This window comes from Rutilus rutilus (assembly GCF_951802725.1).
Source record: "Rutilus rutilus genome assembly, chromosome: 22".
In the NCBI taxonomy this organism is placed as follows: domain Eukaryota; kingdom Metazoa; phylum Chordata; class Actinopteri; order Cypriniformes; family Leuciscidae; genus Rutilus; species Rutilus rutilus.
In genome coordinates this window covers 22,639,420-22,665,213 of record NC_140227.1, presented here as the reverse complement: position 1 = coordinate 22,665,213, position 25,794 = coordinate 22,639,420, and the positions used below count along the sequence as shown (strand labels likewise).

Here is a 25,794-nt window from a genome sequence, read left to right as displayed (position 1 = left end):
GGAACATTTACACTACATTGATATGCATTCATGCTTTCTTACATCCAACACAATATGATGGCTGAGGTTGTGTGACTGGAATAAAATTAATTTAAAATAAGACGGCTATTGAATCACAATGATTTCTTTTTCCATCCCCAACATTTTTGAAGACTAGCACACTGTCTGCCTCATTTCACAGATCCGATTAATTATTCATGCACTGCACAAAATGAAGTTGTGATACCTGTCTGGAGAAAAGCTATATATTCTCAAAATAGCACATCCAGAGCATCTGCTAATGGACAGCAAAAGTGGAACAGTGGATGGTGAAAGATATTGGGATATTAATGAATGTGATTAATTGTGCAAAAGACACGAATAAACCAATTCTTAAGACACATGAAGCCCTTTCAAATAAGGATATGAAAGAAGCAAGATGTTGAAGTAATAATAAAGGAAAACAAAAACAATCAAATGTCTTTTCCTGACATTCGAAAATCATTTGTCCCACACGGTCTACTGACAAAATAATTTTCTTTAAACAGACGGTATTGATGGAATTGACATCATTAACAAATTTAGTTATACACTGTATTATTATTATTAGAGACACTTGAGAGACACTAGACAGCAATCTGAAGACACATGAATGTACAATGGCCTCAAAACATATTTGGACACTTAAGTCACACTTACAAATTCTGCAAAGAAAGGATGCTGTACTTACTCAGAACATACTTCCCTTTTCTGCAATTGCTTTTTTTCACAAAACAGTCTCAAAGCAATTTTTTCTTCTGTATACATTTAATTGAATTATTCATTAACATACAAATACATCATATAAGGCATTTTTTAATTAATCATTCATTTTTATTTGTTTGTTGTTTTTGTGCTTTGCTTGGTTTAATCTTGCAATGGCAATATAGAAGTTTGACTTAAATATCCAAATACTGTTTAGGCCCACTGCATGCCTTTTTCAAATATACCTTTAAGACATGAATAATACGATGACATTTGTAGTATGTACTTATCTTTATCCCATAAATATTGTCTTCAGTCACATTAAGGGTAAATATGTGAGTAGTACCATAATTACGCTAAATAAATGTAATCTTGCTAAGATTACAGATTCTCTTTGAAGAAAAATAAATCTATATTTCAAAACACATTAACCTCAGTCCCTCAGTCGAAGCGTTCTTTGGCAGATCTGGGCTGAACCAGTATACCTGGTGCTTTGAGGGCAGGTGTAACTTAGCTAGAACCATTTTAAAGTGCGGCATTTGACACGGCTATTCACATTAAGCTCTATTCTAAACTTTCGATTTCAGGTAATGCTTTCTAAAATCTCTCTAAGCTCATGTTATTTTCCCCCATCCTTTCAAAATGGAAAGAAAATGGCTTCCATCACATATACTTGGCTGTATAAAGCTGGATCGTTTGACTTCTGACTCACCTTGCGTGACTTCGTATAGCCATTTCATCAGCGCTTGTCTGAACCATTGCTGCCTACCTGTGCTAATTTGGCACAATCAACAAGTAGCACAGTTGAAATTTGCTAACTTTAAATTGACTACACGAAGGGAAACTCTACAGACAATAACACTGAGAATTCTACTGCGGGACAGGATCTCAAAGCATTTCCTTCAACCTGGAAGTTTTGGAACTTTGCATTCTAAAAATCCTTTGATTCTAAGGGTACTGCATCCGTACTAGCCACTATCAATCAGGCTATTTCTGCTCAAGTTCTACCTGGTGTCTGTTCAGTCACGCTGTTTGTTTGAACTCTGTCAAGAACTGGCAGCTCTGAATCATATTGAAGGTCGTTCGGCTCCCTCCTCATTCTTCACTCTCCTCCTCGTCCCCTTTAGTGCCCTTGCTCCAGCGCTGAAAACAGTGGACGGTGGATGCCAGGAAGAAGCTGGCCATGATGGCGGCCACCGAGACGGATATGCCCGAGAAGATGATGATGAAGAAATCGGTGAGGGTGAGGGTGATCTGGCACTCCCGAAAACTGTCCTGGGAGAGCTGGCTGAGAGGCACACGGCGTCCATCAGTGGGCAAAGAGCACTCCATTCCTTCTATACCTGTATAAGAAACACAAAAACATAATATAGTTTTTAGTTATTATTGTATAGGCTTCACATTACAATGGTTAGATCAATGTACATGGTTTCCATAAAACAAACTGTGGCGGGTTTTTTTTTAATGAAAAGCAGTTGCTTAAACAGATTTAGGCCTAAAAGCCCAAGTGGTCTTCCTCTGACTGTACGCTTTCCTGCATGGTCTGTTGAGTAATAGTCTACTGTGGAGTGTAAGGGCCTCAATGGGCCTCAAAAGGGGTGCTAGTGAGCATCATTATGAATCATAAAATGATAAAAACGGACACCCTTTGGTCTTCAGGGTTGTGTCGTGAATGCCTTTTAAATTCCTATTTAAAGGCTTAGTTCACCCAAAAAAAATAAAATAATATATATATATATATACACACACACACTATGGAAGTCAGTGGGGCCCATCAACTGTTTGGTTACCCATATTCTTCAAAATATCTTCTTTTGTGTTCAACAGAAGAAAGAAACTCATACATGTTTGGAACAACTCGAGGGTGAGTAAATTATGACAGAATTTTCATTTCTGGGTGAACTATCCTTTAATGTAAAATTGCAAATCAAATTTCAATGCAAGGAAGTAGTTCATTAAGTAATTTCTCGTTAATTTGACTCAAATTTTAACTAAGAAAGCAGGACAAAGTTTGAATGTGGCTTAACGGTCTATTATGAAAGATTAAAAAAATAATAATTCTTGAGCAGTAGATCAGTACATTAGAATGATATCTGAAGGATCATGTGACACTGAAGACTGGAGTAATGATGCTGAAACTTCAGCTTTGCCATCACAGGCATATTTGACATTTTAAAATATATTAAAAAAGAAAACAGTTATTTTAAATTGTGATAAAATTTCAGTTTTACTGTTTCTACTGTATTTTTGCTCAAATAAATGCAGTCTTGGTGAGAATAATAGATTTAATTCAAAGACAAAACTTTTGAATGGTATTATAATTTATTTTTAATAAAATACAGTAAATTACTCTTCCTGTAATTCCAATGTAACTTGTGATAATTTCACACTCACACTTAAACTTTACATTTTGCACAACCCTAGTATATAGACATTCATGTTGTCTGTATATCTGATATTTTAACAATGATAACATTGGTCTAAACTGGACTAAATACAATGACCATAATAGTACAGCTCTATTAGTTTACATACAAGGACTGTACAATTGCACTGTATGGACATTCAGATCAGATTCATCTGACACTAATGGAATTTGTGGACTCGTTTCAAGAACTTTTTGATTTTTTTACAGATGGAAATGAAATGGCAGGGGGCTTATGAGAAGGCCAAAAATAGCTCTCATGTTTATGTATGCCACTGTTTGACCAGGACAGAAGTCAGACTGTCAGCCCTCACTCATTTAAAACAGAAGTAAAAGACACACACACACACAAGCACACAGTCTCAGTGTGACCCTGTTGACTCACTGCTGTGTGTTAATGAGACTGAATCAAGGGCATATGAGACTCGGGCACGTCTACCACACATAATCATGAAATCCACAGAGAAGAATATCCGACAACAGCTTTCAGCTGCGCGGAGAAATATAATCAACTCGCATTATATAAAGGTAAATTATATATTTGTGTACGCGAGTAGATGTTAATAAGAGAGTGATTAGAGTTTACGCAGAGGAATCCGACAGAAAAGAATGCATCTTCATCTAAATGAGCCGGAAATAAAAAGAAATAAGAAAGAAAAGTAAATGATATCAAGGCTGGCTTGTTTTCTTCAATGGCTGAACGCTTAAACGCAAGAAACAAAACAGCAGGAGCATGTCATGAGATCCAAAGATGATAAAACAAGTATTGGGCTTTTTCACTCGTTTCTCTCCCCTCTCTCTCGCAGTCAGAACGTGCAGTCTCACTGAAGAATGGGAGTGATGACATGTTCGCTCTCATTGCTGTTAACTGCCAGGTCATCTGATGCACTGGAGCGTGAGGCTCTGTGTGGGAGATGTAACTATATCCAGAGCGAACTCACAGTTTGTGTGGGATAGCTGCACAACAGCAGAAGACGACAGAAGTGTGAATCTAGCATCTCTCATTTTCACTTGCTCTGTACTGTAAAACACTGCAAGCATTTTACATGCTTCAACTACTATTTTACAGTAAATTTCTAAATTCTGCATTTTACTGTGAAACAGATAACATAGATAACATATTACAGTAGGGTGATATCCATAGCCCGGAAATGATGTATAATGTGAAACAGTGATTAACAATGAATATATAATGATGGGTAAACATTTTTTAAATAAATTATTCTGAAATTTACAGTGAAGCACTTTATACATTATTTTAAAATTGAATTAATCAAGTGCAAGGGCTTATAGGTATTCCCCTATATATGGAATTTCACCATGCAACAAGATCTGGTTATTTTACAGTAGATATATATATTTTTTAACCATATTGTGTTATTAGGGGGGAAAACAACAAGCTATTATGCATTGATTTCGCTATACATTTCTGTATTTGTAGTATTTTATTCTAAAAATAGCATGCTTAATTTTACATTATGCATCATTTTGAAATCATTCATGTAAAATAATGAATAAATAATCTACCAGTGATATTTTACAATGAAATACTATATTCAGAAATTTACAGCAAAATCAATGCACGGTAGGTCATTTGCACTTATAACACAACATAAAACAGGATTGTGTTGCATGCTGGGTTCCCACATTGTTTGTGTGTGATGAATGATTTGCTGTGATGAAAAAGTGATGAAGGATTTGCTGACTGTCATGGGAGTTCAATACTAATTTACCATAATGGCTCTGAAGTTAATTCCAATTCAATGAGGTACTGTTATTTTATAGTATGTACAAGCATGATAAGTAGTAGCCAGTAATATGCGGTCACATTCACAGTCCGTGTGTATTAAACGCACGTGTAATTCCATTTAACAGGATCTGATGTAACAATTAAAGCCTATGAAGACATTTTAAATATGGGTTGTCACAGTCATGGCCTCAGTCCTGACACCAGCCAGCCGTGTGCTTTTATTATGCTACTGAAACTCATGTTGGTTTCTGGCAACTCGGTCCAAAGGAAACGTTCATAAATTATCCTTTGAAAAAGGAAACCTGTTGGCTAAAAAAAATCATGGACAGTTGTGGATTGATACACTCCGCAGGCCTTGAGGTTGTCAGGATATTATTTACAGGATGATATTAGTCTGATACCTGTTCTCGTGGCATTAGTCACCAGTTCTCAATTACAGCCAGGACTACCCAATGCCAATATGGTGCGTAATGCGTCACCTGTCCTTTACAACACAGCACCATCATCACAGGTCATGAGATTAAAGAGGCCATATGATGCTTTGTAATACGAATGTTTCAGACAGACTAGCAATGAGATTAAGGTGCTGCAATAATGTACAAAACCAGTCACATGGGTCAATTTTATGAAATTGAGATTTATACATCATTTGAAAGCTGGATAAATAAGCTTTCGATTGATGTATGGTTTGTTAGAATAGGACAATATTTGGCTGAGACACAACTATTTGGAAATCTGGAATCTGAGGATGCAAAAAATCGAAACATTGAGAAAATTGTCCATTTATGTTCACGATTATGCTGCATTCACTCATAAAAATAAACGTTTTATATATTTACGGTAGTACATTTACAAAATATCTTCATGGAACATGATCTTTACTTAATATCCTAATGATTTTTGGCATAAAAGAAAAATCGATAATTTTGACCCATATTGCCACAAATATACCCATGCGACATGTGACTGGTTTTGTGATCCAGGGTTTTTGACTGTTTTTTTTTTTTAACATTAAAGCATTAACCTCTAGTGCACCCGATAAACAAAATAGCATCATATTTTACCCCTTTAACAACTGTGTCATGGCTGTAGACAGATATTTAGCAAGGAACTTAACATTGTAAATATTTCCACAGAAACTGGTATGTAATTTTGTGTTAAATTACTGGCTTCCTAGAATAGATAAACAAGTTCAGTGGGCTAAATGTCCTGCAGGGATCAGGCATGACATGTTGATATGATTAACTCACAGGTGGAAGTATACCGGGGGAAGTCGAGCAGGTGGGTGGATGATACTGGAGCCAAATGTAATGGAAAACCTCAAACACTGAAGTGGTGCAGTTGGAGTTTAGCTTGTGTTAAAAAAAAAAAATCAGTGTAATATACATAGTTTTAAGTCTAAAATAACCAATATTTTTCTAATGATAAACAATTAAGCTGGCATTAGCCAGCAAGTCTTTTTTTTCTTTTTTTTTTAAACAATATTTTTTTTATTAATGCATTATTATTTTCCACTTTTATTGATAGGGATAATACAGAGGAGGAGGACTCAAACTGTATGAGCACAAAGGCTCAACTGCTGCTCTGACTGTTAATTGTTTTAACATGATTTGATAACTGTATTTCTATAACTATAACATACATTTATATACAAGTACATTTCAGCAAAAAAAAAAAAAAATGTATGCACCTCACAGCATTTACATTACTTTCTCTTTCATCTCCAAGTAAGAGTCTATGTATCGACATATTGATTTTCACATTAGATTCAAGAACAAGTCTGAAATGTGAGCTTGAACAGTCCATATGTGTTTTAATGTCAGAATAACTCACTGGAGGATCAAGGAGACAAATGGCCTGCATTTATATTCACATAGCTTCGTCACACTCATCGCTCTGCTAACTTCAGACACTGGCCTTTGGCACTTTAAGAGGCTCTCTTTGATCATGTGATCCTCTCCAGGTTGATTAATGTTTCTTAACACTTCACATATACCTGCGCAAGGTATATTTTTTTCTTCTATTTTCATTCTTAGGAGATGGAGAGCACAGGCTGCGCTCAGAGAGAGATGAATTAATCAATACTCTGTGGCAGGAAATATTATTAACCTCAGCGCATCGTGACCTGGTTACGGTTTGCAAATGATTTATTTCCGTCACAGGTTACTGTACTTGAACTGGTGGCCTGGGCAGCCTGCTATATTGGAGCTACATTTTGCAGATATGAGGTTTCTGAAATTTCAATCACATTTATATGTCCGCAGGTGCACTGTGACACGGTTCAAGGAGATTTTGAACACTGTTTGAGATGTATGTGTTGTGTTCATTGAGGGCACTAATCAGGCAAAAACAACTTGTCCTATAAAGAGCCTGTGGAAATTTTCAATATGTTTGTTTTCCGAATACAAAGGTCAAGTTTATTTAAAGGAACTGTTCTACTAAGGATGCTCTGATTGATACTGAGGTGTCAGTATGTTCCCCTATAAAAAAGTAAGCTGAAAAGTGGAGCAGCTAATATTAATCAGAGCCCATAAAGGGGAGTGTTTGAATTTATTTAGGAAGGGGAAGAATGAGTCAGAACAGCTGGTTCAGGGCAACAGGGCAGAGGTTTTTTTTTTAATTTGTTTTTTTTTAAATAGTATTTATGTTAGTATTTTGCAATTATAAAATTGCATTTTTTTATATTTAATTTTCTTAACATAAATCTATCCGCTTAGCTTGTTGATGCAATGTTTCATTTAATAATTTTGTTTATTATTTTTTGTTATTCCGTTTATTTCTGTTTACCAAGACTGCATTTACAATGGGTACGGAAAGTATTCAGACCCCCTTAAATTTTTCACTCTTTGTTATATTGCAGCCATTTGCTAAAATCATTTAAGTTAATTTTTATGCACCCCATATTGACAGAAAAACACAGAATTGTTGACATTTTTGCACATTTATTAAAAAAGAAAAACTGAAATATCACATGGTCCTAAGTATTCAGACCCTTTGCTCAGTATTTAGTAGAAGCACCCTTTTGATCTAATACAGCCATGAGTCTTTTTGGGAAAGATGCAACAAGTTTTTCACACCTGGATTTGGGTCTCCTCTGCCATTCCTCCTTGCAGATCCTCTCCAGTTCTGTCAGGTTGGATGGTAAACGTTGGTGGACAGCCATTTTCAGGTCTCTCCAGAGATGCTCAATTGGGTTTAAGTCAGGGCTCTGGCTGGGCCATTCAAGAACAGTCACGAAGTTGTTGTGAAGCCACTCCTTCGTTATTTTAGCTGTGTGCCATTGTTAGTCATTGTCTTGTTGGAAGGTGAACCTTCGGCCCAGTCTGAGGTCCAGAGCACTCTGGAGAAGGTTTTCGTCCAGGATATCCCTGTACTTGGCCGCATTCATCTTTCCCTCGATTGCAACCAGTCGTCCTGTCCCTGCAGCTGAAAAACACCCCCACAGCATGATGCTGCCACCACCATGCTTCACTGTTGAGACTGTATTGGACAGGTGATGAGTAGTGCCTGGTTTTCTCCACACATACCGCTTAGAATTAAGGCCAAAAAGTTTTATTTTGGTCTCATCAGACCAGAGAATCTTATTTATCACCATCTTGGAGTCCTTCAGGTGTGCTTTCATGTGTCTTGCACTGAGGAGAGGCTTCCGTCGGGCCACTCTGCCATAAAGCCCCGACTGGTGGATGGCTGCAGTGATGGTTGACTTACTACAACTTTCTCCCATCTCCCGACTGCATCTCTGGAGCTCAGCCACAGTGATCTTTGGGTTCTTCTTTACCTCTCTCACCAAGGCTCTTCTCCCCCGATAGCTCAGTTTGGCCGGACGGCCAGCTCTAGGAAGGGTTCTGGTCGTCCCAAACGTCTTCCATTTAAGGATTATGGAGGTCACTGTGCTCTTAGGAACCTTAAGTGCAGCAGAAATTTTTTTGCAACCTTGGCCAGATCTGTGCCTTGCCACAATTCTGTGTCTGAGCTCTTCAGGCAGTTCCTTTGACCTCATGATTCTCATTTGCTCTGACATGCACTGTGAGCTGTAAGGTCTTATATAGACAGCTGTGTGGCTTTCCTAATCAAGTCCAATCAGTATAATCAAACACAGCTGGACTCAAATGAAGGTGTAGAACCATCTCAAGGATGATCAGAAGAAATGGACAGCACCTGAGTTAAATATATGAGTCACAGCAAAGGGTCTGAATACTTAGGACCATGTGATATTTCAGTTTTTCTTTTTTAATAAATGTGCAAAAATGTCAACAATTCTGTGTTTTTCTGTCAATATGGAGTGCTGTGTGTACAATAATGAGAAAAAAAAAATGGCTGCAATATAACAAAGAGTGAAAAATTTAAGGGGGTCTGAATACTTTCCGGTACGGAACAAAATACAGTAACAAGAGTAATATTATTACAATTTAACAGTCTTCAGTGTCACATGATCCTTCAGAAATCATTCTAATATGCTGATTTGGTGTTTAAGAAACATGCTCAAAAAACATTATCAACGGTTATATTTTTGTGGAAACCGTGATAAAAACTATTTCAACATTTATATTTAATAGAAAACTTCTGTAAGATTATAAGTGTCTTTAGTGTCACTTTTGATCAATTTAATGCATCCTTGCTGAATAAAAGTACTAATTATTTTTTTTTATAAAAATGTAGGCTACCTTTTAATAAAAAAAACTCTTACTGACCCCAAATTTTTTAACAGTAGTTTACATAATTATGGAAGTGTTTAAAAAATATTTCTAAATATAGAGAATATATTCATTTTTAAAATACATTAATATTGAAATAAATATGACCCATAAAACTTGCTAAATGGAATTTGTTCCTTGTTCATCGTGCCACATTGTCTTGTTAGAGGAACTATAAAATATATGAATCAATGATAGGATGAAGTTTTACATTTTGCTTCAGGTGCATGTTAACACTGTAAACGATACTAGGTCTCTTCACACCCTCGGCTGTGAAAGCAGAGCTGTGAACACTCAAAGTGGTCAGATTCTGAGGCCCAGAGGAAAACTAACACACTCGCTGGCTTTTAATGAGAGGATCTGAGACAAGCTGTGCCTAGACAGTGTCAGGTTCTCTCTCTTGTGAGTGTCAAAAGATAGTCTTCTGTCAAACATGTGTCCAGGATAGCTGAGATTAATCGCGCTGATTTTCTCTGACCTTTCAACCTAAATAAGTTTTCCTACAGGGAGTAAGCCTAATTCTGTCAATTTGAACATTTATTCTGACCCTGTTATATACCTGGGGTGCACGAGTACTACAAACCGTGCCCCTCCAAGTTACACCTCCAAGTTTCGAGTGGATGTCACTGACCTAAACAATCTTTGGGAGTAAGACTAGCTCAGTTTTTTATAAGTTTTTTTTTTCTGATGTGCTGTTCTAACATGCGCTTTACTGAGCGCACAAACCTGAAGCGCGCACACTAAGGGCGCTTTCACACTTGGTTCGATTGATTGTTCCGAACCCGAGTTCGATTGCTCCCCCCTCCCCCTGCCCCCGATGGACTGTGTTCACATTATATTTTTCTATCCGAACCGCGGTACGCTTGCGTCATCAGGCTGCAGCTGGCGTAATGGTGTTGCTTGGTAACCGCGAATGAAAAGGCGCCCAAATGGATACTACACTTTCTCGTTTGACATTTGTTCTTCTTTTTTTTAACCTTTGGTTTTGTTTTCAAAATAGACACACTGAAACACACTTGCGTCTGTCTGCCGCAAAAATTCTTACAACTTTTCAAAGACAGCGGGCTGTCCGCCGAAGACAATTTTTGCGGAGGCAAGCAGAAATTCTCATTCTGCTTGCAGTGCGTCAATCCCGCTTTTCATCAAGGTAAGTGTATACACACACACACACGCACGCACGCACGAAAGAGCTAACGTTTATCAAATATTTTGTAGAGTTAAGTGTTAGGATAGGACATTTTTTAGGAATTGTTTTGATGTTTACTTGTGTTTAGTTTTCACTTTGATGAAATGTAAAATAATATGTAGGCCTGCTACTGATATTATAATACAGAATTTAATAAATGAGCTTACATATGATTCTACATTTTTGTTTATAGAATAGATAATGTAATGCTTCATTTTCTTTCATGTCATAGAAGAATTTGGATCCGTCATCGATCTGGTGTGTGGTGGGAGCATGTCCTAACCAGCTGGACAGAATATGAATGGCGCAATAATTTTAGGATGAAGAGGACCACATTCATGCAGCTATGTGATATCCTCAGGCCACATCTCGAAAGACATATAACCAGATTTAGAAGAGCATTGTCTGTGGAACAGCAAGTTGCAATATGTATCTGGAGGCTGGCCACAAACCTGGAATTCAGGTCACTTTCACATTTATTTGGGATTGGATTATCCACTGCGTGTATGATAACAAAAAATGTAACATCAGTCATTGTAGAGAAATTGCTTCAAGTGTACATCAAAACACCTTCTGAAGATGAATTCAAGGTAATCATTCAAGGTTTTCGTGATCAGTGGGGTTTCCCACAATGTGGTGGGGCTATTGATGGAACCCACATTGGTATTTTATGTCCAACCGACAGCCCTGCAGACTATTATAACCGTAAGGGCTTTTATTCAGTCATTCTACAAGGTGTGGTAGACCATCGAATGAGGTTCTGGGACATTAACGTAGGCTGGCCAGGCAAGGTTCACGATGCCAGGGTGTTTGGGAATTCATCGCTTCACCAGAGGGGCCACAATGGTACACTGTTCCCTAACTGTACAGAAAGATTTAATGATGTTGATGTGCCTATAGTGTTATTAGGGGATGCTGCTTATCCTCTTCTCACATGGTTAATGAAACCATACGCAGAAAACAGAGGAACAACACCGGCACAGGCTGTCTTCAACCACAGGCTAAGCAAGGCACGGATGACCATCGAGAGAGCTTTTGGCCGTCTCAAGGGGAGATGGCGGTGCTTGATGAAAAGGTATGACTGTGACATCAAAAATATCAACACTACCATCACTGCGTGTTGTGTGCTTCACAATTTCTGTGAAATTCACAATGAGGACTATGATGAAGACGATGGAGTAAATGAGTCCAATGATTCGAATGACCTTCAGTCAAACAACACTGCCAACTCAATTAGAGATGTCCTATGTTCTTATTTTTCAAGTGTTTAATTGTGGTTTCCATTTTTTAATAAGATAACTGAATACTGAAACAAGAAACAATTCAAAAATGACTAAAACAAAAAAACATGATTTAGTGAATTAAGCATGAACTTTAACTGTCATAATTTAGTTCATAAACATTGTTTGGCCGCATTTTTTTTCTATTAATTTCTATGTCATTCATTCTATTAATTTAATTGTATATTCCATTGATTTAATTAAGGGTATTGTATGAAATATGTTTAAAACAGACCTGGAAGATCTGTAAAATCACTACTGGATACTCTAGATGTGAGCTAGACTGGAGAAATGTACTATTGCTTTAACATATCAATATAAGTGTTTGTGTATTTGAAAACTCATGTTGCTGTTTTGTATGACAACAACTTGTTCACATTATAAGTTAATCTGTCAATAAAAAAGAAGGGAGACAAGAAACATGTCAAGAACTTTTATTGAAAGTACAATGAGCAGCTCAAGAATAAATTTGAACTCAGAATAACGGCACAGTAGGTGAGCCGGTTATCAAAACATTTCTAGACATGTTCTGATAAAAGCACTGTTCCATATGAAAAGTAAAAGTGTAAATAAGTTATAGTAATATTTTAACAAAAATGTAAGGTCAGCAAAAAGTGCTCCAGATTCAAATTTTTGATGAAAAAACATGAACACCATTAAACAATTATAGAAGAAAGCATAGCCTATTTATTGTTCGGCATACTCTGCTTATGTGAAAGCACCTTAAACAGACAACATCAAACAAAAGTATTGTCTTTTGAAAACCTTAACTAAACTGCTTTCTAACCTATTCTGAAACCTATAACTCATGATAGGATGGAGATGTGCTGTCTCTTGTGTCTGTGTAGTAGGGCACTTCTGAACAAGAGTGAATGTGCTGTGGAGTATGACGATGCAGGTGTGTGTATGTTATGTTGTCACGAGCTGAGTAAGCATGAGGCAAAGGATTTGGTTGTAACTGTGGGGGTGCCTGCTGGTGTGATGAAGGTGCAAAAGTGTCAAACACTCTGTTAAGCACTGTCATGAACATCCTATTATTTTCCTGACGTTCCTCTCTTTGTGCTAGGTAGCGGCGCTCCTCCACATCCATTTGTAGTTTCATCCAATTGTCCAGTGATTCTTTCTCCTGATGCTGGCGAACTTGCTCAGCCTGCATGAAGTCCTCATATTGTTTCTTCTGTAGTTCTACATATGATTCCAACATGCTTGTTAGGTCAACCTTTGCCTTTCTCTTCTTGCTGACTGTTCTGGGCCGGATGTTCTCTGCTTGGGTAGAGTTGGGTGGGTCAGATTCACCTGAAAGGTTGATCAGTAGACATGTAAGATTTACAACAGAGCCTAACTTAATTAAATTGTGCATGTTTAAAGGAAAACATTGTGATGACATATGTGATTACATGCATACCATCTGACACCAAAGAATAAGTCGAACTTTTGCTAACAGCATTTGGCTAATTGTTCTATAATTATGTATGGCTCATATAATGGCTCATATAATCAGACAATAATAAACTGTACTTTCTATGCAGAACTAAATGCACTAGTAAAGACAAACATGATTAAATAGTTAACAAGAAAAATAAATGGTGTCCAATAACTGGACCAATATATATTTTCCCTATTGCTTTATAAATACATTAACCAGAAATATTAATGATATTGATACATTATCCAAAACGTGTCTGCTACTCACAGATGAAAAATTAATTACCATTTTTACATAAGAAACGCAATAAGCTGCTTGTTTTTACACCATGCTTTCAGCTACTAACAAAATTAAGAATAAGATTATGCATTCATGATTAATGTCCATTTTATCAATTGTACATTTTGCTAATAATATTAGCAATAACATAAGCCATAGGTTAAAGCAATATAACGTTACTCACTGCTCGTTAGCTCATTTGTAGTTTCGGGTGAAGGTTCTGAAGCTGACAAATCTTCTTGTTGGTCGTCAGGGGTTGCATGGAAGGATGGTGTCGGTGGATGTGATTCGATTATGTTTTGAGGGTCACTTGTGGGCCTAGAACCAATAATGTTGTCAATCGCATCATACCACGGAAACTTCTCCTTTTCTTCTGTTGAGCTTCCAGTCTTTCTGAGGGAGTCACGTATTTTCAGATATTGCTGTCGAAGTTTTTTTACCTTGACGCGACATTGATCCGGCGTTCTTGTGAATCCCCTCGTTTTCAGGTGCTCGCTGAACATTTTGAAAATGTTAGCATTTTTATGTGTGTTTTCCAGTTGTGATTTTATATTTTCGTCAGCCCATACAGCTAACAAGGTTTCAATTTCATCGGAAGACCAAAGTAGACCCTTTCCGCTCATTTTGAAAGTGACGCGTGTGCGACAGACGACTGTCCTGACGACCACATTATACGTCATCAATAGCGGTTCACTTCCGCGGTTTGGTTCGATTGCGTTCATATCAGCAGCGAACCGTACCCGAGTTCACATGAACCGTACCCCAGACCACCTTTTTAAGCGGACTCGAGTACGGTTCGCGGGTGCGCACCTGAGTTCGGAAGACAGCGTTCACATCATCCAAACGAACCGAACTATGACGTCATTCGAACCCGGGTGCGCACCAAAAGTGCTAGTGTGAAAGCCCCCTTAAAGCCTGTCAAACAGAGCCTAGTAGACGAAGTTATCTTACGAGTCTTGTTGCACTAATAGTGTCAAATACACACAAGGTTTACATAAACACAGTTGGTTAATTGTAAAATGAAAGCAAACATTTGATAGAAACTCTGGTGCGTGTCATGTGCGTTTATATTAGACGTGTCTCGCTGGTCTTAAAGTGACAGTATATAGTAAACATGCTGATGCTTGTCCTTAAAGGGATAGTTCACCCAAAAAATTAAAATTCTGTCCTTATTTACTCACTCTAATGCTCTTCCAAACCTGTATTCATTTCTTTCTTGTGCTGAACACAAAATAAGTTATTATTTTATTATCACCCCTACCTACCCCCTAAACCTAAACCTTACCCTAAACCTACCACTTCCATAAAATTAAAATACTTAAAAAACTGATTAAATCAAACAGGATGACTTATAGCGTCTGGTGATCTTATGTAACATGATCAGTATGTATTATCACTATGATGATAGTGAAGCTTAAAAAGTGAGGAAACTGAAGTAGAAGAAGAGCCGAACTAGTGACAACATCAGCAATTTCAGAGGAAGGGGCTCTGATGACATCTCGAATGGCAGTTTCATTGTAGGGGGCGTAATTTAAGGTAGGGGGGAGTAATTAGTAGGGGTGTGGTTTGTAGTACTGCGGGACACTTGTTTTCTGAAAGCAGTGTTAGTCAAATTTGCAAGTTCCGTTCGTTACCAACATAGTTCAACGATTTGGCGTTTCCCGAAACCATAGGCACAATAAGCAATCTAACATTCAGTACATTCTATATCTTTCAATCAGATATAGAATGCATATGTATATAGAAATAATTTATGTCTACACTAAAATTCTCTAAATCATTGTCATTTACTTCTTCCCCATATAGTGAACCATGTGGCATTCACTATACAAGTTATATAGTGAACGAGTGAGGGATTCAAATGCCATCAAGCGAACAGCCAGGTGATTGTCGGCACTTGATGGATTACATTCAAAATTAGCGTCTGGTAAGAGGAATGAATGCTTCGGTGTAACGCACTCTCTCGCCAGTGATTGATTTACTTGCCCGACGTGAGCCTGATATTGGAGTCTGGCATCTTCCCCATCTCTAACTCCATTCAGGCCATTGATTGTAGGCGCATGAATAGTCGGTGTGCATTTCAGCGCATTGACAACCTTGCCTGACCTCAGCTTAACTCTAGCTTTGCTCTCTGCCTTGTAATACACTGCACAGGAACTCAAGGGCTCTCTTTGGAGGTACAAGTATAAGCTGTTTGATTGAGCTCTGAAAATGGTACTGTTTTGCATGTATTAGCATTTAAACAGAAAATCACTGTTAAAGTTGAAGCTCACATAAAGGTCAAGGGGAGGTAGAGAATTAGCAAGCGAGATATTATAGTAAAGAAGCTTTCGGTCCTGTGTCAGCAACAGCCGTGCGTGACTCATTCTAATCAGGAGGGGTTTCCCTCAAACAAGGGACTCAGTGATGTCACAGACACACGGGCTTGCTCTCAGTTGTGCAGTTAGACATACTCTGCATACCATTTGTGGCATGAAGCATACGGTGGAGTTATTTTAGCATGCAAAATACACACTATCGCACTTACGGAAACATGCCAGCAGTCAGAACCACAGTGGGGGCAGAACATACCACATGCGTTTAAAACAAACTATGTGCTGAGGATTTATTTGATCTCTATTACATAATAAGGATATATGCAGAAAGTACAGCATGCCAGTCGATATGCAGCCTAGGACATGCCAGATGGTGGAATTTAATTCAATTATGTTTTTGTGTGTGTGTGTGTGCGTGCCATTTCTGTCCAACTGTTTTCTTCATTAGCAGGTCATATTTTGATCATGTGATTAAAGACTAGACAGTAGACGGTAACATGATAAAAGCTTAGGAAAATATAGTCATAAATAGTCATGCAAGTCTCATTCAAGCGGTTTGAGTGTGAATCAACTCGTAGAGGTCATGGGTTCAATTCCTAGGAAACATACTAATAAAATGTTTACCATAAATAAACTGTGTGTTGCTTTGGGGAAAAAAAAAGTGTTGGCCAACGATCAGCGACGTTCATCTCAATCTGAGGTCAGTTTAAAAGGTTTCTGTTGACACGTCTTGGGTAAACAGCTGGTTGTAAATCAGTTAAAATGAGCCCCTTCAGGCTACTTTTACACTGGTCAGGGCAGTCTGAGGTCACAGGTGATGTTAATTATAGATGCGCTTTGTTCTGTCTCAACCATGAGCAGTGATGACAGCGGTGGATCATGTTTACACTTGTTTCCCTCGTAAAAGATTCATAGCAGCGGCTGCTGGTAGACTGAGAAAGTCCACTGAACACATCCTCTCCTGAGGACACTTTGTGTGAGTGTCAAAAAAAGAGTCAAGTTATTTTCGTAAAAGCGTCAATTTTCACATTGATTTCATATCAAGTCCTCACAACCAATAAAAGCATAAACTGCCACATTTAACTTGTCTTAGGCAAAGAGAAATGTGGAGAAATGTTAAGGAATATGCAAAATATTATATAATATACAATAATTATATTAAACAATTATATTCATAATAGTCTTAGAATAATGATGATGATTATAATAATTTTAATGATAATAACAATTATTATTATTATTATTAGTAGTAGTAGTAGTAGTAATATACATGCCATCTTGTCTGAAATATATCATGTGCATCTCTTAATCACAAGCAGCTTCTAAATACATGGTCACATTATAAAAAGTATGCACAGTTGGTTAGATTAAGGAGGGCAGGGGTCATGGGCAACACTTCTTACCCCACTCTCCTGTATACAATTCATAAATTGATCTTGATCTTCATTAAAGTTATAGATTGATTGTTTTATGTTGATTTTATTAAAAAGGCACTTTATTCTTATACGTATAGTACAACAGTTCAAGCCGAGTAGATAACGTCTGCTCACTTTCTGATGATCGGATTTAACTTCACCATATTAATCCATCTGTTAAATGGCACCCCTAGTGACTAGCTCTTTGCCTTCATCCACCAGGCATAGTTCAAAGGTCACACTGTAAAGGGCCCATCAGTCCATTAAATCATTACATCAGCCATTATCCATTGCAGCCCACTCTGCCAGGCTGCCTAGTCTGTGTTCAGGGGCGTATGATCACATGTGCACATGGGAAATCAAAATGTGTGAAAGAGCACCAGCACAAACAAGCGCAGAGCAAGTCTGCACTAGCTTCACACCAGACGCGATAAGCGTAGAATCAATGGTGTCAATAAAAGCAGAGCCATCCATCCAGAATATATGTCTCTGTCTATCTATGTGCGTGTGTGTGTGTATAGACTATAGACTTTCCTGTGACCATTAGCTCAAGTGATTTGGTCTTGATATAAACCAGGCTTGGCAGTGATCGACTGTAATGGGCTCTCATTTATTCTGATTGTTGATGCTCACAGAGGATTATCTAGACACTCTCTATTCTCCAAACGAGTCTCCATCTGTCAAACATAGTGATGATGCCACATACTTGTGTATTGAACACACGCATACAGATTGCAAATACTATGCTATTGAAGCTAAGTGCGTACTTAACATTTCAGCTGAACATATCAGTTTGTATGTGGAAGATAATTGCATCTGAAACTGAACTGCAATAACAGAGAGATTGAGAATAAAATTGTCATTCTGGGATTCAGCAATGTTTCTTATGAATATTATTATTATTTTTTTTATATATCTGGGTAAGACAAAGACATTTACCAAAAATAAATTAAGCATAAACATATCAACAGCTCTTTGACGGAAAATGTCCATTTTCAGAAGCTCGAAGAAAATTTTATTGGACCTGACCCAAGAAATCTTCTTTCAGCCAGGCAATGCAGAGGACGACTCTAAATGAAAATGACCACAACCTCAAAAGAAACCTTAGAAAGTGCAGTATCACAAAAATAAATTAAATAAAAAAAAAATTACTAGAAAGAATGCGTCCATGGCCCTCCCCAAAACAAAAATGGCCTTATGCTCAAAGATATGGAAAAAAAACCCCAAAACAGTACATTGACTTCTAAAGGCACTTTTTTGAATTGAATAAATCGATTAAATGCTTATAAATGCCACTATAATGACTTTATACAGTGGGTACGGAAAGTATTCAGACCCCCTTAAATTTTTCACTCTTTGTTATATTGCAGCCATTTGCTAAAATCATTTAAGTTCTTTTTTTCTTTTTTTTCATTATTGTACACACAGCACCCCACATTGACAGAAAAACACAGAATTGTTGACATTTTTGCACATTTATTAAAAAAGAAAAACTGAAATATCACATGGTCCTAAGTATTCAGACCCTTTGCTGTGACACTCATATATTTAACTCAGGTGCTGTCCATTTCTTCTGATCATCCTTGAGATGGTTCTACACCTTCATTTGAGTCCAGCTGTGTTTGATTATACTGATTGGACTTGATTAGGAAAGCCACACACCTGTCTATATAAGACCTTACAGCTCACAGTGCATGTCAGAGCAAATGAGAATCATGAGGTCAAAGGAACTGCCTGAAGAGCTCAGAGACAGAATTGTGGCAAGGCACAGATCTGGCCAAGGTTACAAAAAAAATTCTGCTGCACTTAAGGTTCCTAAGAGCACAGTAACCTCCATAATCCTTAAATGGAAGACATTTGGGACGACCAGAACCCTTCCTAGAGCTGGCCGTCCGGCCAAACTGAGCTATCGGGGGAGAAGAGCCTTGGTGAGAGAGGTAAAGAAGAACCCAAAGATCACTGTGGCTGAGCTCCAGAGATGCAGTCGGGAGATGGGAGAAAGTTGTAGTAAGTCAACCATCACTGCAGCCATCCACCAGTCGGGGCTTTATGGCAGAGTGGCCTGACGGAAGCCTCTCCTCAGTGCAAGACACATGAAAGCACACCTGAAGGACTCCAAGATGGTGATAAATAAGATTCTCTGGTCTGATGAGACCAAGATAGAACTTTTTGGCCTTAATTCTAAGCGGTATGTGTGGAGAAAACCAGGCACTGCTCATCACCTGTCCAATACAGTCTCAACAGTGAAGCATGGTGGTGGCAGCATCATGCTGTGGGGGTGTTTTTCAGCTGCAGGGACAGGACGACTGGTTGCAATCGAGGGAAAGATGAATGCGGCCAAGTACAGGGATATCCTGGACGAAAACCTTCTCCAGAGTGCTCTGGACCTCAGACTGGGCCGAAGGTTCACCTTCCAACAAGACAATGACCCTAAGCACACAGCTAAAATAACGAAGGAGTGGCTTCACAACAACTCCGTGACTGTTCTTGAATGGCCCAGCCAGAGCCCTGACCTAAACCCAATTGAGCATCTCTGGAGACACCTGAAAATGGCTGTCCACCAACGTTTACCATCCAACCTGACAGAACTGGAGAGGATCTGCAAGGAGGAATGGCAGAGGAGACCCAAATCCAGGTGTGAAAAACTGTGAAAACCCAAAAAGACTCATGGCTGTATTAGATCAAAAGGGTCTGAATACTTAGGACCATGTGATATTTCAGTTTTTCTTTTTTAATAAATGTGCAAAAATGTCAACAATTCTGTGTTTTTCTGTCAATATGGGGTGCTGTGTGTACAATAATGAGGAAAAAAAATTTACTTAAATGATTTTAGCAAATGGCTGCAATATAACAAAGAGTGAAAAATTTAAGGGGGTCTGAATACTTTCCGTACCCACTGTATATTAATTTGGGAGTTGGGAATGAATTGTTATTCAATTATATAATACAGATCATGTAATTAATTTGATTACAATTTTTAATTGTTTGACATTGAGAAAGTAAACAATGACCTAAATGACCCTTAAGTAGTTACTGTACCATCATTATCCAAACCAGCAGATGACTTAAGGAAAATGCTAGTGAATAACTCAACTTTGGGAATAATTTATTGCTGAAGCTCTGAGATCAGATCAAAACCAATGGTGAGAGGATAATCTACAGTAATATTTTCAGCTTCTAATCCAACAATTTCTTTCTCTTATCATTTTTCTCATGCAGCTAGAAATAGAAGGACTGATAGTTCCTGCTGCTGGGAAATCCATCTTCTCATTAAGGGGATAATCCACGGTGAGCTCTGATAATGCAGATATGCATTCGCGAATTGTGTCTGACCAACGCAAAGCATCTCGGGTAAGATCAGCAGTTCAACTGAAGAGTTTAAGAGGGTAATAAACCATTCCTCTGATAGGAGGAGAACAGCTACAACGTTTATTTGATTTAAAATTCCATTTTCCTAAACCTTGAGGCAGAATATACCATTTCTCTATAGACTACTCTCTTTCTCCTGAGAATTTACTATCACATTTCTTAGACTAGAAATGCAATGCACCAAGCATAATCTACTGTATTCAAATCAGTAATTGCAGCAGCAGTCGCTGATTAGATCACAACACATCAGTCACTAAATCTAAATGAATTAGCATGATACTCTCATTCATCATATCATTGTAATTGAAGTCCATCTCTAGATAGATAAATAGCCTATTAGGACATACTGTCCATGCACAGTCCAGTCATCTGTTTATGTCCGCTACAAAGGTCATTCTAGGCTGTTTGTAGTTATCACCAGCTGCTCTCCGACTTCCTCAAGTCATAAGAGCCCAGTGATGCAGAAATAAGTGGAAAACATGAGGTGAGATGTGCGCTCCTAACTCAATTTCAGAGTGCATCTACGGTGTGCCTGTTGGTGGGTATGCCGGAGGCTTGGCTCCACTTTTGGCTCCCCGTCTGCTGCTGACGCTGATGCTGATGTGAGCTTGGCTCCCTTCTCTCGTACAATTCATTATTACCCTCTAATAACTGCTTTGAAAGCCAATGATAAATGTATTTGTCGGAGCCACTGAGGGATCTCATATTTCACCCAGTGCAACTTTTCAATGACCAAACTGAAATGGACATTAGCATAGCAAATGTGAATGCAATGACAAATAATAGTCAAATGTGATTTTCTGTTCACTGTGGTTGCATTCTCAGAAACTTTTAGAAAAGACTAGGGCCTGGTTTCACAGACAGGGCTTAGACTAAGCCAGGACTAGGACTTAGTTAAATTAGGAAATTGAAGTAGCTTTTATAAACGTGACTTATAACAAAACATCACTGGTATGCATCTAGAGACAAAACAATGGCACTGACATATTTTAAGATATGTCAGTGCAAGTTGCTTTCAGTTAAAACAGCTCAAACATGCATTTAAGCCTGGGACTTAAGTCTTGAGCCTTCTCTGTGAACAGTACTCATGAGGACTGCATTTTATTAGCCATTGTGTGGTTACTCCGCAAGAGAAGCTGTTAATTTCTCCTTGCACTAAAGTAAGGTCATGTTCATATGTAAACAAACAGCGCAAGCAGCTCAGATAAATGACACATAATGGAGCTCTGGGGCTGCATGGTGTTTGCCCATTTGATAATGTTTGTTCAGAGTTATCTATTTTCCATTTTATCCACAGGGAAATGATAACTAGGACGGTATATACAATTTCAAGTTGTAAATCTCCCTGTCCTCTTGCGGTAAAATCTAGCATGCAGATAGATAGAGGGAGATAGAGTCAATTTATTCACCATCTGATTTATGGGTTTATGCTGCTTGTGGGTTTTGTTGTAAACCATAAAAAGACACAGTGACCGTAATTTATCACAATGATATACAGGTTTGCTACATGTATAATATTTATTTAAACAGAATGAAACAACTTTCAAATGAAATGTTATAAACTATGTGTCGAAGAAAATAAAAACAGATGATGTTTGTGATCTATTTTTGCATTTTATTTCAGCTATTTATTTGTAAGAAATATACATACCACTAATATGTGTGTACTTTTCAGTCACTAGAGGAATTTATGTTTTGCTTTCAGTACATATGCTTCTTTCTAATTTTGATGTCAATGAATGTCAAATAAAATGTCCAGTGGAAAATCTTGATCTATTTCACAGAGCTGTATTTATCAGACAATGAACTGAATCTCTGAATAAGCTGATTTTTTTTTTTTTTTTTTTTTTTGCTATTGTGACCCTTCCCCTGAGAATGATGCTCTTTTATTTTCTCTCTTTCTCAGTCTCGCAAAATATATTTTTATGACTGTCTGAGTCTGAAGATTATACCTGAACATCTATCCTAAAAGAAGTAGCTTTTTATATTGAACTTTATTTTAAAAACAGTACTATGGCTATACCATGGTACATTAAGGGTGTTAATATCTTACTTTCACGTATATTATGATACCGAATGATTACCATATTCATGCATCATGGTTTTGTTATGGTACAATTATTATAGTCCAAAAAAAACATGGTATTACCACAGAAGAGTAAAACATACAGTAAAACACCTGAAAATTTGAATTCCATCATCTTTACTAAACTTTGTTGTTCCAAACCTCTTTCTTCCAAGGAAAATAAAGGGGAAAAATGTTTCAACAGTTTTTGTCTATAAAATGAAAGTCAGTGGGTCCAAAACAACACGGAACCCCAATGACTTTCAGTGTATAGACAAAAATGCAGAAACATTCTTCAAAATTCTTATTCTTTATTGTTCCACACAAGAAAGAACGTTATATGTTTGGAACAACAAAAACTATGACAGAATTTATATTTTTGCATATATTATCCCTTTAACCTCTGTGATTACTACCACAAAGTAATCACAGATCAGAAAAAAATGGTTATTTCCATCACTGTAACCTCAATGAACAGCAGAACAATATCACAGCAAGAAGCAATTGATGAAAGTTCCCAGATAAATAGCATGTCCATAAATGACTGATATATCACACACACAACCACCCTGGCCTGGCGGGAATAAGCAGGTGTTCGGCATGCGTAGCATGTCCAATAATCACAAACCACATCCCCATATGGAATGTAAAATGTGAGCTCTGTAGAGGATAAGGGCATCACTGCATACTTAAACATCGCACAATGTTTTGGCACTGTCCTCATTTATCTGTCATTACTCTGGAAATCCCTTGTAGTCATTGTAGAGGTGGGAGAGAGCTAAATTTAGATCAGAGGAAGAGGTCCCTTGTTTAATCTGGAGTAATATAAATAGCAAAGAATCTTGTCATACAGTAACGTTTATGCAACAGTAAGACAAGGCTCAACAAGCTACAATAGTTGATGTCAAATTCAAGGACTTACCATTGGGAAGCTTGTGACTGTTTTCCACCAGCCAGGTAAATAGGTTGGCAAAGTTGCAGTTGCACACCCAAGGGTTGCCCTCTAACCTAACCACCCGGAGGGAGGGCAGCTGGCTCAGGGCACTCACCTGTAGCCCGGACAGGGCATTGCGTTCTAGTTCTAGTTCACGCAAGGAGGTAAGACCCATGAAAGCATCTTCATTGACCATGCTCAGATACGGGTTGTTGCCCAAGCGCAACTTAATTAGGCTCCTCGACTCTCCAAAAGTCCCTTTGGGGATCTCGGTCAGGTTGTTGCTGCCGAGATCCAGGAAAACCAGCCTGGAAGAAGTGCTAAGGGTGCCCGGCTCAATGTGTGAGAGCGAGTTGTTGCGGAGGTCCAGGTAGACCAGGTCACTGTAGAGCACTAGGAAGTCCGAAGGAATCCGTGGGATCCAGTTGTCTGCCAACAGTAGCCTCCGTACGTCCAAGGGGATCTCGTCCGGAAGACGGGTAAGTCCTCGGCCGCTACAGTCCACAGTGTGAGGGTCTGGGCAAAGGCAGGTGGCTGGGCAATTTTCCCCTTGAGTCAACAAAGTGAAGGAGAGCAAGGCAAGGACAGGCTGGAGCCGGTAGACACATGGCAACATGGTCAAGAAAGAAGGGGAAAAGAGAGGGAATAGGGTTCTGGGGTGAAGGGGATCAGGGTCAGAGGGCAGGAGATTAGGAAAGGGGAGGGGAAGGGGAAATCGAGAAGAGAAATAGAGGAATCAGTGCCAGCGCAGGAGCATCCTGCTGTCCTGGGCAAGAAATCTTAAGGCTTGCACATAAAGCAGCTCGAGCAAGACGTGGACGCTGTTTTCCAAGAGATCATGTAGCAAGCAGCCCTGGAGTGATGAGCAGACTGCTGGCTTTGAAGGCACGAGGGGAGGAGAGATAGCGAGCTGTGGGAGGGAGCACGAAAGCATGAGAGACTGAGAGAAAGGGGTGGAGAAATCAGCAGACAGAGGTAAACAGAGACCAGAGAGGTAGAATGAGTGGAAAATCAGAGGCACGGACAGATTGGCAACAAGGAAGAGGAGGCGGGGGGGGGGGATCTTCCAGCCGCTCTCTCGCAATTAACCCGCGCTTGATCGAAGTCTGACACAAAAGGATTCAGCATAGAGAGGCTCGGTCACGGTGAGCAAAGAGTGACATTTTTGCATCCCTCCATTTGTCTCTCAGCTGAGCGCAGGAATGAATGCTTGACCGCCGGCTGTTCTCATGAACCTTGGCACTTTGGAGCCGTTGTAACTGAGCTGTCATGGTCCTAATGAGGAGAATTCCCACAGAGAATTAGATGCAGGGCAGCGGTGTGCGCTTCCCTTCTCTTTCCTCTTCTTATCTCCCTTTCGTCTGGCTCCCGCGTGCCGTGCGATGCCAAGGCACGACTGTGTCTGATGAGAGGTTGTACAGCACGGTTTTGCAGCTCTGTTGCTATGGTGAGGAAATCCAAATATCCACATAGAAGTTGTCTGCATGCAGATTAGAGACCAGCGTGGGGAACGGGGGAAGTCTATCAGCATGCTGGCTCATGGACTCCACTGCTTTTGTCCTGTGTTGTCTTTGCCGTTTAATATGGAGGGATGAGGCGACCATGCACTCAACACGTGATGTCATTTCCTAGTAAGATAAATGGTCACACAATTGCAACAGATTTTACATGCAATCATGTTCTTGTGCTCACATCATTATATAGCCTCTTCCACAGAATAAAAATCTATTCTGTAGTTCTGTCAATAAATCTGTCAGAAAAGTATTTGGACCCACATATCAGATTTTAGTAATTCTCTAGACTTGACCTTCATATGACATAAATCGATTTCAAACCAATCCCAGTTTTTTGTTGTTGTTGTTGTTATTAAACAAACATCAGTGCCAAAGGTAATTAGGGAAATTTCTAGAAAGCAAAGGGCACGTCTTCATTC

General features: G+C 38.6%; 1 protein-coding gene across 1 annotated transcript; it reads right to left on the bottom strand.

Annotated features, from left to right (window-relative positions):
- Positions 1 to 871: 871 nt before the first annotated feature.
- On the bottom strand, positions 872 to 25,420 carry lrrc38b (leucine rich repeat containing 38b). The gene is made up of 2 exons (XM_084396195.1): positions 23,850 to 25,420; positions 872 to 2,066 (listed from the first exon to the last, which is right to left on the bottom strand). The coding sequence occupies exons 1-2, from the start codon at positions 24,475 to 24,477 to the stop codon at positions 1,819 to 1,821; spliced, it is 876 nt and encodes a 291-aa protein (XP_084252321.1). The 5' UTR covers positions 24,478 to 25,420; the 3' UTR covers positions 872 to 1,818.
- Positions 25,421 to 25,794: the final 374 nt, after the last annotated feature.